The sequence below is a fragment of the Xiphias gladius genome, chromosome 17, assembly GCF_016859285.1.
Source record: "Xiphias gladius isolate SHS-SW01 ecotype Sanya breed wild chromosome 17, ASM1685928v1, whole genome shotgun sequence".
Lineage (NCBI taxonomy): Eukaryota > Metazoa > Chordata > Actinopteri > Istiophoriformes > Xiphiidae > Xiphias > Xiphias gladius.
In genome coordinates, this window is record NC_053416.1 from 18,510,599 (window position 1) to 18,527,784 (window position 17,186).

The window sequence follows — 17,186 nt, forward strand, 5'->3', positions numbered from 1 at the left end:
TGTAAGAGAAGCAGTTTTCTAATGCTTTTATTGTGAAAATAATACATTTGAAAACTAAAAATGAAAGACTCAAAACAGAAGAATATGCCACCCCATTGACAAACGGCATATCTACTGTATTGTTTTCACTTGTTTTAAGTCAGTACTTGTTTCTCATTAAATTACAATATACCATTTACCCCTCTGTGTCAATACTTTATACACACAGTTTCCTGTTAACAGACTGAGAAAAAGAAGGAAAGGGAAAAGGAAATCTTTTTGTTCATCCTCCCACTGAAATGTTTCCCCCTTTTTTGGATATGCTCTCTGATTTCTTATGTCCTGTTCTGTCTTGACCTGTATTCTTTCTGACCCCATCCACCTTAATCTGCTGTGACTGACTTCATCAAGACTTTTCCTTTTTTTCTTTAAAGTACCTCTTCTTCCTGTAGTCTCTTTATAATCTCTTTCCCTCGTCAAACCTAAATTTCTTCTTTTACTATCTTCTTCCTGCTAGCTTTTCTTCTCCATCTCTGGCCCTTTTCTGAGTCAGTTCATGCTGAACAGCTTAGTCAGTACTCAAAAAAAAAAAAGACATTATAAACAAAACCTTGGCAGGGGATAGTGATAGTTCTCTGCCGAATCCCCCTTGTTTCTCTCTTTCCATCCAACCAGAGAAAACGCAGCCAGGAAAAAGTCAGGCTTTATGCCCACCCATCATCACTCCCTCCCATCATTTTTTCTCCTCCCATCTTTGGGCAGATCTTTTTTTTTTTTGCAGACTTTATCACATCCTCTAATCTCTGTGTGGAGCACAGCTTGGATTTAAAGCAAACAAAGGTAGGTTTTAAACTATAGGTCCCTGAAGATATGTTTATTATGGGCCATGCACAATCGTTCTTCTCTTCTACTGTTTACCTGGTACCAGGTTATCAAGAACCACATAGCATAGTGTGTGATCAATAGCAGTATCAGGAGATTGCAACAATGCTTTACCTTCTCTTCGTTAATCTATTCATCACACAGGAGGCTTCTTTACAGTTAATTCCAACTTTATTTCAATATCGTCCATTATATGTTAAACTCTAAAATGAAGGTCCAACATTTATTAGAATTTAGTTAACTGAGAGCATCTAACTGCACACTATGTTATGGAGCAGGTAAAACACACAGCTGTATTTTATGTTTTTCTTAAAAGTCATTTAAACCAGGCATCTCACGTTCTAAACTTACTTACACTTGACTATACAGGTAGATTTGCTTGTTGTAACCTGTTAACTTCAAACTTTGTACTTAACATTATTGTAAACCACAGCACTCCATAAACTTCTTGCCTTCCAGGCTGCCACTCGTTTCAGTTCATTCCAGTAGAAAATGAATCAGCAGAGATTTGACACTCGCTTGAGACAGATAATCTCTGACACTGAACAATTTCCTCACTTTGCTCTTTATCATTCATTTTTGTTAAAGTAGCATTATAGCTGTATTGTACTGTAGATATGAGCAGGGAACATTTTCAAAACTCTCCTTGGTGGTGCATTCAAGGACACCCATGACATCCAAGAATTGATAGCTACGTTGTCAGAAGAGCAACACTGGCAGATTAACGAAATGCAAACAGACACACTGTGAAAAAGAAATATGGATTTAGTTGTTTCATCCATTAAAAAAGTGTCCATGAATGCACCAAAAGGTAGAGCTATGAAAAGAGTTCCCAACTGCATTACCAAGTTGTAGCTATAATGTAATAATTTAGCTGTTAAAATAAAGGAAACTTAATGTTGAATGTGATGGATTTCTTTTCTCAAGGAAGTTACAAGTCTATGCAAGTTGATTTTAAAACAGTGGATAACTGGAAGGTAAGCAATGTAAAATCCTATGGTTTGCAGAAATGAAAACCAAATTTGCTTTTAAGGTAGTGAGTTAGAACATGCCAAACAACTGTAATGATTCTTTAAGAAAAAACATTATTTACAAGGGGGCCTAGCAGAGTGTAGTCGTAAGTAAAATGCTCTGTCTAATTACTTTTAAGGTATCTATTTCTGTCTGTTTCCTCAACGTGTAACGTGTGATGTATATGTGCACATGTTCCTGTCGGTCCCTGTTTTGGTCCAGTTTAGTCTTGAAAGCAGTCAGGTCACATTTCTCCTGATGGCCAAGGTAAGAGTCAGAGTTTCTCCATCCTTTCCGACTGGCCTTTCAGAGGACAGAGGGAGGAGTGTATTGGAGGAGGGTTTAAGCACTGCATGGGTTCAGAGAATCTGCCTGGGTCGTCCATAACCTGTCATGCCAGCCTGAGATGCTCCTTTATTTGTGCCCATTTGCAGGCCGATGACATTTCTGCCTTCGTTCAGCTGTTCCTCGGAGAAGTCTCTCCTGTTCTCTTGGGACTTCCTGCACACATACAAACACACAGCTCTCAGTCCACAATGTCATGCCTCAGCACTGAAATGAAATGTCCTTTGTTTTACCAGACTAGTTCATGCATCGGGTGAGGATGTGCATCTGTGTGTGTGTGTGTGTGTGTGGGGAGGGGGGCCATACTCACTTATGGAACCAATTGGGATCTCCTTTGTAATTCCCATCATCCTTTGTGACAGCCAAACTACCCAGAGCCATCAGGGTCCTCTGGACAGCTGCCAGGTCTTTGCCTGAAGACATGCAACAATCTCAAATGAATAGGTCCCAGACCAAATACATGGACAGAAGAGTGACTCTTCACCACTGAGTGCAGCTTCATTTATACTGCAATAAATCTGCAAAACACTTAACAAGACTCTTGCAATAATACAGATGAGTTTTGCTGGTTGCCTTACCTTCAAAGAGGTCTACAGTCTGGAACATATCAGTTTTGGTGACTCCGTAATTTTCTGCAGCTTTGAGGAACATGGAGATTTGCTCCATCTGCTTGAATGCCATGCCAGAAGTCTTGATGGTCTTGACCAGCTTGTTGGCTCCACACAGGCTGTTGATGAGTTCACACAGCACCTAGAGGCACACAGAGGAAGTATATCCCTTTTAATATACTGCACACTATGCGAATTACGATGCTATATAGAGATATTTATGTTGATGCAAACACTCACACATCCATCCTTGAGCCAGTTTTGGAAGCCGGTCTTGCCTGACTCAGGCCGGCCGACGCCAGAGCCACATTGGGCGCTGATCCAGTCCACCAGCCTTTCCTCCAGTTCCGGGTCGTATTTCTTATCAATTTTGCTCTGAACCTCACGGCTCAGACCATAGGAAGGACCTTTGTTTGCCATGCTGATCCTGTTGGGAGGGAAAGTTAATGTTCGATGGGAAAGTAGCTCAGCAAACTCTACTCCTTGGCAGCGTATTGTGACATTTTCAATATGGATATTTAATAGATGTAAAAACATTCACATTCAAATCCCTACACTGCTCACACCCACACTCTTGGCCTGCATTCAGAACAAACAGGATTTTAGTCACTCTCTTCCTGATGCGTGCATGTGTGCATGAATGTGTTTCAGTTGTGTGTTCTGTTTTTTGTCAGCTCCTATTAGTCTCAAATTTTCAGACTGAGTGAGCTATTGAGCAAATTTTAGCTGGTCCTCACTTCTTCAAGGGGCTGTTTTATTTTTCAGACATTGGTTAGGTAAGGTTGAAAATTGATTGAAGTCAAGGTTAGGGTAAGTATTGAAATTAGTACTGATGGTTAAAGGAACAGTTTGACGCTTTGGGAAATACGATTATTCAGATTCTGACGGTGATTCAGATGAGAATATACGAGAAGCTGATACCTCTCTAATGTCTGTGTGTTAAATATGAATCTATAGCCGGTTAGCTTAGCTTAGCACAAAGAATAGATATAAGGGGAAAAAGCTAGCCTGGCTTGGTCCAACAGCAACAAAGTTAGCTAACCAGCGACTCTAAAGTTCACAATTTAACACGATATATCATGTTTATTTTAGTAAGTACAAAAACCAAAGTGTAAAAATTGTGATTTTACAGTTCAGTTTTTGTATGGATTAGATAAATAACCTATTATATATTAATAAGTGAGCTTTACCGATGCGTGTAGGTGTTTAAATTACCTTTTGACAGAGCGAGTCTCATATTCAACAGAGAGATGTGACAGTGGCATCAATCTCCTCATCTAACTCTCTACCAGAAAGCGAATAAGTGTGTTTCCCCAAATGTCAAACCAATAATTTAAGGCAAGAATTAGGAGACATGGACGATAGTCATAGAAGAGTCGAGGACAGAGGTGTATGTGTGTGTCTGCTTTTCTGTAATACAGCAGAGCACATTTAATCCTCCTCTTTGTTAATCATAATGATAATATGTGCACATTTTCTCACATTAGTAAACAGTCACAGCATGAAGGGTTTTATTTCCATTATCCAGACCATGTCAGTGTCATTATTTTATATTTTGTACATGGAAATTGGAAGCACTTAATGTCTTGAGGAATTAAACCCTGCCGTTCTCTGTTAATAATTATGCTTGGCCTATCTCACTTATTAATGCAGAGTGAGCTTCCTGTTAGCTTCAGCAGAACTGCCCCGCTCCCTGCATCCTGTTTGCTAATTCAGCTGTCACTTCCTTCCTCCCTCCCTGACAAAGGTAGCTATGTATATACAGGACTCTAAACAAAACAACACACTGCTGCTCACTATGGAAACGGCCTTTATGCAAAAAACAGCTTTAAGCTGTTGAAGTGTGAAAGCATGGGACGGAATGTGATGTGGTTAATGCTTTTACAGATCGTAATCACTGAATTGCACATTTCTGAACGTCTTAGAAAGTAGATAACATATGATGATGTATATAGCTGATAGGGAACTCCCCCTGCTCTTACTTTTCTTCGCTTCCTGCCCAAGTATGTTTGCAGAAATGCACACAATTTGGTATATACAGTATGTGTTCTGCAAATATAGTGAAACCACATATTTTTTGCATTGTGAAAGGCTGGAGATACCATGTACGACTGTGTGCTTCTGTGCAAAAATCTGTGTTTTATTTTTGTAGGCAAATCAGGTTTAATATGTGGCAAAAAGTACATTTGTCCCTCATGGCCAGAATGCCACACCTATTACATCCCTTGCAAAACAGGGACTTGTCAGTCTTACAAAGCATGTGTTGATAGTTTGACAAATCATTATTGTCTCTAACAGCTCCACACTGGAGCCCTAGCTGCTGTAGATGACACTTGTGTCTCTGTTTATCGTCTGAGGTTGCAGTGGCTAAATGGGTATGTGGAGGAGAAGCGTCTTCCGGTCCATTAAGTTGTTTCGAAACCAGTTTGCTAAAGCAACAAGGGTGAAGTAAATATCCAAACATCTGAACTTTTGAACAGTCTCTTTCTCAATCAGAAGAGTTCCGCCTTTGTTTCCGTCTGTACTGGCACGCCCAGAGAACATCTAGTAGCTGCAAACGTCAGGACTTATCTCTGCATGCACCGAACGATGAAGGACGATAAAGTCAAGACTTCTTCAGATTAAGCCTAAGTCTAACTTGCGCTTTGATCTGAGAACTAAACATGTAAATCCCTGCATTGCAGGACTGATTTTTACTGTGAAATTGGTTGTAAAGTAGACTCCAAACAGACACAGCAGGGCGAGCTATCCAAGCAAAGTGTATGTACAGGTGTTCGGGTGTGTGTTTTGGAAGATTATGTAGAGCAATGCACTTTAAAAATCAACTGGGAGTGGCCTTGTAGTTACTGGGAACATGTTGTAATCATGGAGTCACAGCTACATCCCGCCACAAAAACCAGGATGTCGATAATGGACGTGTGCTGCTCGAGGTTACTGAGGTGATTTCTAAATGTGGAAAATAAGTATCATAAATCACTTGCTTGCATTGCTCATATATGCTCTGGCAAAGAGATAACTACAGTAGCACATTTTCTTTTCCAATCAATATACTTCACATTTCTGTCCTGCAGTTGTTAAGCAATAGTTATTATTCTTTGCTCTGTGGACTTCAGTGTTCAGTACGTCACCTCACACCAAATTAGCTTTCTTGCTTCTGTAATGTTACTGTTTAACTGCGGTTACCTATTTTCTCACCGTATATAACTTACAGGACATATTTTTACACTGACATGTCTAATAGTTTGTCATAAATGGTCTCACTGTTCAGCTAGTATTTGTTTCAAGTCAAAACCCCTCAGCTGCAGGATAAATCACACAGTAAGAATAAGAGTTTTTTATTTATCTTTTATTTTTACCATTATCATTCAAAACAATAGTAGATTGAAAAAACTACTGCATAATGATATAACTGACTCATTAAATTACCATTTTTAACCTTCAGTAACGCAGGAGTCTTGGCATACTTGAGCTTTTCCATTAATCCTCTGCTTTACCTTTACACAGGGGCACTTTTTAATACTGCTTTTCTGAGAAACCCTTCCCTCCGTGTTGGCCCACTCATCAGCTCCCATGTGCCATTTGAGGGTTAAGTGTCTTACTCAGATGCAACTCTGGTTGTTACGGTTATATTCATCATCCTCATCCCCCGCCCAAATTCTTAAACTTTTGTATCATAGTAAATTACATCCATCCGCTTCAAGATTTTTCACATCTTTCTTGCTGTTGCATAAAACTACATCATCAGTACTTACTTTTTACAATTTAACAGCAACTCAACCAACTGAAATCTGATTAGTGACTGATTTAGTTCCAAAAGAGACTAAAAGGTTGTTCTGAAACCTTTGTGATATGAACATAATGGATCATCATGGAACATCTAAAAGGATGAAGTCGTGCACATGATTATTTCTAACAGAGGACATGACCGTGTTCACCTTTGTTCTGCACAATCCCAGCTGCTGCTGAACCACACTGTTATTTCAATGCTCCTTAGTTTACCTTGTCACTGAGGATAGCAAGAACAGCCCAGACACCACCTAAATTCACAGTTTTTAAGTTATCTCACAGTTGGAAGCACTCTTGCACATAAAACCTCACCTTGGCCTATAAATGTGACACATGTAACAGACACGTGCAGAGTTTTACCGCCATATCCTGAATGGGCAGTCTGGTGTTCAGAGCATATATCAACGTAGAAAATTACATATTATTAGACAGTACTGGCTACATGTCGAAGGGTCTCTGATGTGATATTTGTCCGGGGCCGAACCTGTTAACATTCCCTGAAACTGTGAGGCCTCACATTTTGCCGTGAGCACTAGTGAAGAGAGCTGAGAGCTGACAGGTAGATAAGAAGGAGGATTTCATAACTCAAGAATTTACAGACTAGTGGGTCATTCACAGGTTATCTAATCTACACAGAAAGAATTAAACTTTAACTGAGCACTCAGTCTTGTCTCTGCCTGATCAAACATGAGCTAGAGAGACGGAGAGAGCGAGCGAGGGTGGGGTGTGACACATTATACTTCTTTTTTTTTTCATGTTTCCTGCACAGAGTCAGCCACAAGCTTAACAAAGCACCAAAGAAATCTGCCAGTGAGAATCTACAAAACTGAGATTGATGAATGAGGCCAAAGGAGAAATGTTACTTACTTGGTGTAGTAGCTTTCAGGTGAGTACAGGTGGGTTTGGGCTTGCGTTGCTGTGTTCCTCGTGTCGCTCCCCTTCTTTCTTACAACGCAGTGCAGAGTGCTCTGTAGAGGAGTGCCAGTAGAAATACAGCAAACACCCTTGTCTGAAATATATGACTTCACCACATTCAACAGAAAGAGGGAGCAAAAGAGAGATACGCCTTAAGGTCCTCTTATTTCACTCTATGACCCGCCCCTCTGCTCTTTCTCTTTTTCCTCACTCAAATTGTAATTCCTTATTTAGGAGAAGGACGGGAAGGAAAAAGAAGACATGTGACTGGAGAGTTTGGTGTGGTCACTGAAAAGAATTCTCCAAATTTCTCCCTCTACCGCTAAAGTACAAGACAGGATTAGGAGGAAAGGAGAGACAGATGATAAAATCCTCGAGCACATTGAAGTTTCTGGAAGCACAGGAAGGGAGTTACAGTAATTAGAGAGCGGTGAAGCACATGTAGGAGATCATTTAATGCCTTAATTCAAGCGCGTGACGTTTGCAGTCTCTCAAATATGTCTGAAACTGAAACAGGCAGCAGGCAGCTGTGGAATGTAAACCCCTCCTCTCTGTTGAGTTTCATGTCAGGACACAACAGAGAGGAAGGAACAGGTCATGACACATCACAACATTTTTTCCTATGAGTTGAAAATGTAAATCCATGAGATAATGGAAGTGACTCTTGTGCCTGTGCACAATTTCAGTACAGAAGCTACAGCTGTCCATCCAAGTTGTTTCTATGACGACAAGCCGAGACACTCCCTCCGAGGCATTCCAACCATGTCAGCCCCAACAACGGGAGCAAGCCAGGACCTGGCGGGCCTTTGGGGTGAGACGATGACATCAGACGTGAAAACACTGTGAGGACTTGGCAATGTATGAAGTCATCGACTGAGCCCATGAGTCATGAAAGTGTAGGTGTTAAGAACTGCTGGAACATGGTTATGTCAGCCATGTTTTGTGTCATCTCAACAGCAGAACACCCAGTTATGATATCTAGCCACCGGGACATCTACTGGGTTAATGAGCACAACCTTAAAGGTGGTTTCATTGCAGTAGAATATTTCCTCTTTCATGCACACAAATACTGTATCTGCATGAGAGTTCAGGTCAGCTGCCATTCATTGTTTGAGTTTGATTGAATTTCAGTTGTAAGTAGATAATATAGGATGTTATCAAGCGAAAGTCGACTTCGAGATAACAAAAAATGCAGAGGAACAGGAACATGTAATGACGACTTTATCCACTTTTCTTTGTTTGTAGGGCTCTACAGTAAAGCAGAAGTAGTCCTTTGGTATGGGAGATTTAATTGCCTAAATTTAAAAAAATGAATAAATAAATTATCCTACCCTGTGTCAGACAACACTGAAATGCACTACACCCCTTTTTCTGTGTTGTAATTTGATTTTAACCTGGCATGGGCAACTCATTTCATAGTGAAAAAGAAAAAAAATTGTTTTTTTGCATGCATAAAAAAAAAACATAGAACAATTTGTATTGTATTTCTTTGTATGATTTTTTTAATCAAGCCCTTTTAAATCCTACATACTTTAGACTTTACCATTTTACTTAAGGGTCAGTTTTGATTATTATTTTCTATACAGGACCCTTTGGCTTTTAAATTGTCAGAAATCATTTAAAAATGTTGACTGAAATGAAGATGCCAGAACCCAAGAAGACAAAGAAAAAGAAAAACATTCAAACGTGAGGAGCAGGAACCAAGGAATTTTTGGCATTTTTTCTTTAAAAAAATGATATAAACAAATAATATCAAAACTGTTGCATATTAATTTTCTGTCAGTTGACGAAATTACTAATCAACAAATAGTCTCAGCTCCGTTTTGATATTTGAATATCCATGACCAACAATTGTGTATGGATCCATTTTTTAAAAGCAACTATTTTGTTACAACCCTGTCTGCTATTGAGACTCATCCTTGGGTCCTAATAATGATACTCTCTTTGCCCCCGTAAATTGTCACACAAAATAAAACTTAATTTGAGCCTCACAACCTCACCTTTGCCCCCCCTCCATTTTTTTTTTTTCACAAAAAAACCTAGAAAGAAAAAGCACTGCTACAAATGAGGTTGTAATGCATTGGAAGAAAGCACTTTTACTCATATACTGTGCTTCCAATTTAAGATACTTGTACTTTACTTGTATGTATTTCCATTTGATGCTGTATTAAGATTTACATACAAGACGTACAATAAACGTCTAATATATGATGCTTTTGTATAAATGTAACTACCCAACAGTATAAATACTAGTTAAATAAATTGTTTCACCTTGACCAGCTAAAAAATAAAATTGCTGCTTACACATTAATCCATAAACTCAGAAAAGGTACCATTGTCCGTAATGAATACTTTTACTTGTGAAGCTCTGAATCCAAGACTACTTGTAATGGAGTGTTTTTGCGCTCTGGTATTACAACTTTTATTTAAGCAAAAGCTCTCCATTGGCAACAACCCCTATCTAATGAATATACAGTGAACTGGTTGACATGGTGGCTGGGGAGTTAGAGGGATATGACATGGAGGAAAGTTTGTGTTCAACCAGATGACGGATAGCTGTGTGTGTGCGTGGGAATATGGGAAACATTGTCCAGCAAACCTGTAAATAGTGAAGATACACACGGATGAAAAATTCCACATGTGGGTGAGGTCTGATTGAGGCAGAAACACACTCAACACTTCTTTTTTTGCACTCTGAGAATTTTCTTGAGCCAAAGTGGTAACAGTTCATCCTTTCTGGCTTTGCATTATAACCTGTCCTGGACTTGATGGTGTCATGCCATACCTAACATTACTCATTCTTTTTTGTGTTTAAACCTTGCATCTCCAAAATGCTATGTTTGTGGGAAGCAAGAAATCCAGCTTGTATTTGCAGCCTTTTCATGCCAGATACTGACCAGCCCCCCCTGTGAGTCTCCACAGGATGTTTCTGCACCACAGCAACATCTGGTGGCTCAGGGGGGCAGCCAGCAGCTGACATCCACTCATTGCTTCTTCCTCTGTGGTGTAGTTTTAACTCCAACGCTTTACTACAAACAAAGCAGCAATTCATTCCACACTAAGCAAGCAATGTGTTAAATTTGATTTTTTTCCAAGGGAGGACAATTTATACTCACTGTCCTCTAGAGTCAACATCATCCAGACAACAGATTTAACAAGTTTCATTTTATTTTTCATGTAGATGGACACACTACTGAGTGTTGATGACCCTGCTGAGAGCTGCTAATTGAAAAAGAGCTGCCCGGTGCAAGCAAAACTGTGATTTCATCGGGGTGTAGAATCTGAAGCTGTTACACCGAAAAAGAAACTTAACAGATGGAGAAGAATAATTGAGCACCAAGGGGGATCGTCAGAGAAAAGTGGTCTGGATTTTTGTTGTTTTCAGCCTCGCAATGAATATTTCAACTAAAAAACCTATTTTGGGTAAAAAAAAAACCAAAACAATATCTGATGTTCCATAAAATCTGTCTCAGTGGTTTATGACTTTTAGAGAGTTATAAATTCCCAAAGCGGAGTACGCTGCCTTTTGCAAAAAATAAATAGATAGACATATTATAACCATGCCATCAGTTCGGCTCTGGGGATGGTCCGTTGGTCCAACACTTTGGTCCAGGCTGAAATATCTCAACAACTGGTGGATGGATTGCCACACAATTTGGTACAAACATTCATTTCCCCTCAGGATGAGCTGTATTAACTTGGGTGATCCCTTAACTTTTCATGTAGCGCCTTCATCTGGTCAAAAATTTTTAACTTTTCCGATACTTTGGTTTATGACCAAATACCTGCGATACTAATGGCAATGCCATCAACCTCAGCAGTACTGTCTGTTCAGTGCCATTGACCAAATGTTATCATGGTACCATGCTAAGCCAAGATGATGAAGATGGTAAACATCATACCTGACTATAACATGAGCATGTTAGCATTTAGCTCAAAGCAACGAAAGAAGGACTGGACTCCTGTAGTAGATACTGTTTTAGAAGATCCAAAGTATAAATAGTTGGAAAGTGTAACTTGTACAGCAAAGGGAATTTAATTCGTCCATCACCTTAAAATAAATAAATCTGGTGTCAGTCAAGACCAAGAATGAACGTTTCCGTCAAATTCAAATACGACTTAATCTAAGCTGATTTTAGGCCAAAAAGAAAATAAAAATGAAAATAAACGGCAAAATGACAGGTCGTAAGATTAGGAATGCAGCTTTAGAGAGAGGGTGTCTGAGCTGATGTTATTAGCAATACATCAAGAGAAGAAAGAGGATAAAACAAGGAAGCCTGGAAAGATACAACAACATCAGCAAATCTAATGCAGTCTTAACTAATACAACATGAGTTAACCGTTTCTATGATCTTGAGTTTCTGTTTGATAACACAAATCCAGAAAAGACGAAACACAACCACACAATCTGTTTAATTACATCTCCCTTTTTTTACATTGCCAAAAATATGGAGAGATTTTGTTATAGTTTTTATTTTAAACTCCATTTTAGTCACTTTTTTTGTCAATGACATTGTATAGAGATTTAGTCACACTTATTGTTTAATGACTTAAGTTTCATCTCATCAACATCTCGTCTTTGCCATTAGAAAAAAGTTGTGAACGAATATATTTCGTCACAGTTTTCATCAACAAAATTAACACTAGCTTAAAATGACATGATGCTAATATCTGCACGTGCATGTTTTACTTTGTAGTTGAAGCTTTACCTATTTTATGATTATCAAGACAATAAAATCATTAAATCGTCATTTTTGGAAGCAGGCCAAGGGTGCCGCTTAATCTTTTAACCTTTGATATTTGCTTCATTCAGTGTATTAGGCATGGGACAAAGGTCCTGATTATATCTTCATATTTCTGTAATGGCTCCTACAGCCAAATACCATCTTAAAACTAAACGCTAAACTGTGTACTGTAGGTCCTCAAAACTGGGTCCCTGCATACTGAATAGTCAGTTGAAAGGGAATTATTATTATTTCAGTTTCCTTTTACTTTTTTTTTTTAGAACATTTCATGCATACAAAATGTCATTCTGCACTCGTCCTGAGGGACAGCAGATGGAAGAACAACTGTCAGGAGAAATGATAAAGAAAAGACCTTGCACACCGTCTGAAGCTCACAACTACCTGTACAATGTTGTATCAATAAACAGAGAAGGTTTTGAATCAGTGTGTCGGATCACCTCTTTATCTAGACTGTTTATTCACCCAACCACAGATTAGCGGTAGTGAGCTGTGGGAGGTGTGATGATGAGACACGTGGATGAATAAAGAAGTCTAGATTAAGACTGCAGGTGGTCCTTTCGTGTCTGACCCTTTGGGACAAAATATCAGTCAGACACTGCAGGGAACATCTGTTTAAATTCCTCATTTATTCAAAACCTTTTTTTACACTTCCACTCTGTGAACCGAATATGTGCCAAGTGGCAACTGCAAGGAATTACTGACACTGTCTTTTTCTCTTGTAAGACAAGTATATGACAAATAATCCCAATATACAGTATAGCAGCAGTTTTGGCCCAGTAAAATACTGTGCTGTTCAAGTGGTGAGATGTATAACTTCTGTACAGTGTGACCTCAAATGCGCAGAGGAAACAGTCTCGATATGCTTGATGACAATCTGATGATTACCAGCATGCATGGTTTGCTGTCACATATCAGAGCTGTAGTGTGCAGTTTGTTCCTCTTGGAGACACTGTGTCTCAGTGTGATGCTGGCCACTGAGCACACCGTTCATTGTGCTGACACTCAGCCTCTAAACTGTGACCCCTAAATGTCCATATACATCTTCTGCTCTCTACCTTCCCCCTCTAATAATGCTATGAGACAGCAGCCAGCTGTGCAGAAAAAAGGGTCTGCCCTGCAATGGATGTGTTCAAAGTGGAGATGTTATGTGATAGACATTTATAATGGTAATTTGCTGTAATTACTTGGTTACATTCATAACCAAATCAGATGATTGTACCCTCTCTTCTTTAAAATGTGACTGCATGCCTAGGGTCTTTTAAAATGTCCAATTTTGAGCCTGCAGTCGGAACATCTGCATCCTCTGCTATTCTGCTACTGCTATTCTTTGCACACAGCTGATGGATGCCAACTACATGCTATCTGGTGCAATTACAAAATAAGATTAGCCTCCACTTAATTTACGTGACCTCTGTTTATTGATCCAGGAGACAGAGGTGCGTAGGTGGGGGATGGGTGTAGAGAGAGAGAAACTGTGAGCCAAATGTGCATTGCCACCCCTGTGTATACGAATGACCCGCAGTGTCTGCGTGAGGTAACCACAGATCATTATGTGTCCAGCTGACTGTCATCCACTTCTGCACCGGTTTGCTCTATCCTTGTGTTTTGAATCCACTTTAGCACAGGCAAACTGTAAAAACAGAAGCATTTGAGCATTTTTTTATCAAAAATCAAAGTGATATTAAATGTCTTTGAGTTGTTGTTAGTAGAAGTCTAAATAGTCTCAGAGAGTGGATGACGGAGGAGCTGTATGTTGTTAATCCATCTGGCCATAGGGAGAACCTGGCCTATTAACAGAAGATGTTAAACTTGCTAGTGGCTTTTTCCTCCTAATCACTAGGGCTGTAGTCAACCAAAGAAAATCTTGGTCACCAGAAATCGTACCTACTCTTCAACCAATTGGTTAGTTGTGGAGGAAAAAAAATCTCCATGTTTGATACATAGATGAACTAAATTGGCCACAGCACCACTTAGTGTACTCTACCTGGTAGCCTTATTAGCCTCAATGAATTATAAATAAACATAAAAAGCTAGTATTTGGAGCATATTAAATCATTTTAACTTAATTAGTTTATACTGAAATAATGAAATAACAGACTCAGAGCCAAACAGTGTTCACCTGCCCTTATTCATATGATTTCTGAAAATAGAACAACATCAACCTGTGATCCCAGCACAAGAACTACCGAGGAATACACACTCAAAGCCTCAAGTGTTAACACAAAAGTTGACAAAGTTGTGAAAACGGGAGAATTTGCACGGACGAGAGCATATCGACCAACCAATTGACCAGTTGACTGGGAGACTACAGCCCTATAAATCACAACCTCAGGAGATGTGACATGTGAGATGGATGCAGACATCTCCTTTGCTCAGGTAGAGAAGCCTGACTCTCTACAGAGTCTGTTGGAAATACAGTGCCAAACTGATGAGACCAAGGTTGGATCACTCACTCAAGTATTACTTCAAGAGCTGTATCAAGCTTTTGTAAGTGATGAAGGATTGTCATGTGAGAGTAAGGGGACGGCACACAAACAGAGTCTGTGGTGTCCACGCTGGCTGAATTTATTGTTACAGTGGCTAATTTGGGCTCCCAGTTGATGAATAAGTTCTCTTAAGCAGCGTCTTTAAAGATACGTGGGAATTGGTTGTACTGTATGTGTGCATTTACATGCACGTTCACATATCATTATTCAGCTGTGAAAAGATCATTTTAAATTTCCGCTGTACAGGCTGGATGGAGAAATTGTGGCTTGCCAGCTGCATTAAACTGCCCTTTTTTGTCATGAAACTAACTTGATCTCAGTATATTTTCCCACATTTCTAAATTACCAGTACAACCACAATCAAGCCAGATTTGAGCTAAACATATTGCAGAGTTGGTTGAGGGGTTGTTGAGGGTATTTTTGAGATACACCCCAGATCTGTCAGACTCTGAAAAGTTCCCAAAGATGAACCAATCCAGTAAGATGACAGAACAGTCATGATTGGATTTGGAAGGCTGGCAGCTGAGCAGCCTTAAATAATTTCATCGGACAAAACATACTTGTGTGTGCGCTCCATATATATCATATTTCCAGGATTGTCAATTGGGGAGAGAAGCAAATGAGGTGTCAAGCCAGCATCAGCAGAGTTATAAAAGGAGATAATGAAAGCTGTTGAGCTGTTGCAAGTCTCAGTTTTTGTCAGCCTTCTCCTTAGAAAAGACGACAAAATCCTTTTTGGTGAGAGAAAAGGGAGGAATCGGGGTCAAAGACAGTTTAGGGGAGAGGAGAGGGTGGGAAATGGCTTTCCTGCAGTATAACAGAGGACAGGATTTTAGTTTCAGCATCTTTGACAGAAGCAGGGAATTGAACATTGAAAGAAGAGGGAATATTGGAATCAATGTTTAATTCATGTGAGAGCCAGGTGGAAAAGCCAGGGCAGGCCTTTTGAATGAGGACAGAGAGGGCCAGAAGAAGGCAGGAGGGCAGAATAAAATGTGCAGGTGGAGGAAGCAGTGGAAAGAGAGGGGAATGAGTCAGGTGGAGGAGGAGAGGACCAGATGGAGACAGAGAGAGAGAGGAAGGGCAGAGAGACGATGCCAAGCAGGGATATCACGAAAGTAGACCAAGTCACTCGCAGAGAGCAGAACGGAGACTGACACAAATTGATGGTCCAAGACATTAAGAGGCTGGAAGCGGAACAGGCTCCAGAGAGGAATAAGCCAACTCCAATTTCATCTTTATGAATGAGTGAAGAGGCAGAGAGGGAAATACACAAGGAACACAGGAGAGGAGTAATGAAATGTTTCCTCTGACTGTGCTGTCTTTTCACTGCGATAATAATGAGTCAGCTGTGGGGAGTAGGTCTCACAGCAGATGAAAATTTGATGAGGAGGCAAGAGTGGATGTCTGTGAATGGCTAGTTAATGCCAATCAATCTGTTAACATTAATTACAGGTACAATAATCAAAGTCAGAAAACGTGAGATGACCAAAAAGCGTTGCTGCACCTGTCAGGGCTTACTGAGCATTACACTGAAAGACTCACACAGAGATGGGATCTGTGTAGCCACAAAAATAGATCACAAATCTGTGTTAAAACTACATGGGAGTCCGGTATATAATAATTCTGATCATGCTCCTGGAGATAAGATACCAAAATAAAAGTCACATCTGGTCACTCAGGGTGACAAAACAATGTCTTAACATAGACTAATAGAAGTGACACTGATAGTACAGATGCCGTATCTGCTAAAAGGACATTGTGAAACCAAACCGATCAGGTAATCCACGGGTCAGGAGGTCCAACATCACCTTACTCCACTTATAATGGAAAGAATTTCCAAAATATGACAATCAAATGGATCTTTTTTCTTTCAACCAAGCATCAGTAGGTAACTCTAAATGATGCAGACACAGCTATAATAAAATGACTGGAATTTCTGCTGTTCTTAGTAAGTTTGGAAAGGTATCAATGACACTGGGCTGCTGTGTAATAGCAGTAGCAGCAGCTGATATGCGGACTTGTTTGTAAGGGGTTCCTCAGTGCACATAAAACAAATATGAAAATTTAAACAAAATTTTCAAGCTGAATTGGAAAACAGTGAAGTTAAAACCGTCTAATCTAATCGGCATCCATAAACAAAAGTGAGATTGTTAGCTAAAGGTGAAACTGATGAAGTACAGTCAGTTGTCTGCACAGGGTGATGTGTTTGTGGAAAGGGATCTACTGATTATGACTCATAACACTGCAGGCCAGCAGTTTGCATAATGAATGACTGGATCAACTTGTAAAATATACACCATTATCACCAAAGCAGCAAGGTTTGAGTGGGAACCTAGAAGCGTCCTGTTGTGTTATTTTTGTTCATAGTTTTAAAATATTTTGAAGGTATTTGTTTGGCTTTGCTGATGTTTTAAAGTTTTGATGTT

The 17,186-nt window shown here is 39.6% G+C and overlaps 1 protein-coding gene across 1 annotated transcript; it reads right to left on the reverse strand.

The window, feature by feature from the left end:
* Nucleotides 1–298: 298 nt before the first annotated feature.
* LOC120802607 (transgelin-like) lies at nt 299–7,704 on the reverse strand. The gene is made up of 5 exons (XM_040150596.1): nt 7,479–7,704; nt 3,066–3,252; nt 2,796–2,967; nt 2,528–2,630; nt 299–2,373 (listed from the first exon to the last, which is right to left on the reverse strand). The coding sequence occupies exons 2-5, from the start codon at nt 3,243–3,245 to the stop codon at nt 2,232–2,234; spliced, it is 597 nt and encodes a 198-aa protein (XP_040006530.1). The 5' UTR covers nt 3,246–3,252; nt 7,479–7,704; the 3' UTR covers nt 299–2,231.
* Between the last annotated feature and the right edge of the window lie 9,482 nt (nt 7,705–17,186).

Excerpts from the sequence above, each read along its gene's own strand:
- LOC120802607 (XM_040150596.1), bottom strand. The coding sequence starts at position 3,245 with ATGGCAAACAAAGGTCCTTCCTATGGTCTGAGCCGTGAGGTTCAGAGC. Across the intron at positions 2,968-3,065 it reads ACTGGCTCAAGGATGGATGT|GTGCTGTGTGAACTCATCAA; the intron begins GTGAGTGTTTGC and ends GTGTGCCTCTAG. Across the intron at positions 2,374-2,527 it reads GATCCCAATTGGTTCCATAA|GAAGTCCCAAGAGAACAGGA; the intron begins GTGAGTATGGCC and ends GTATGTGTGCAG.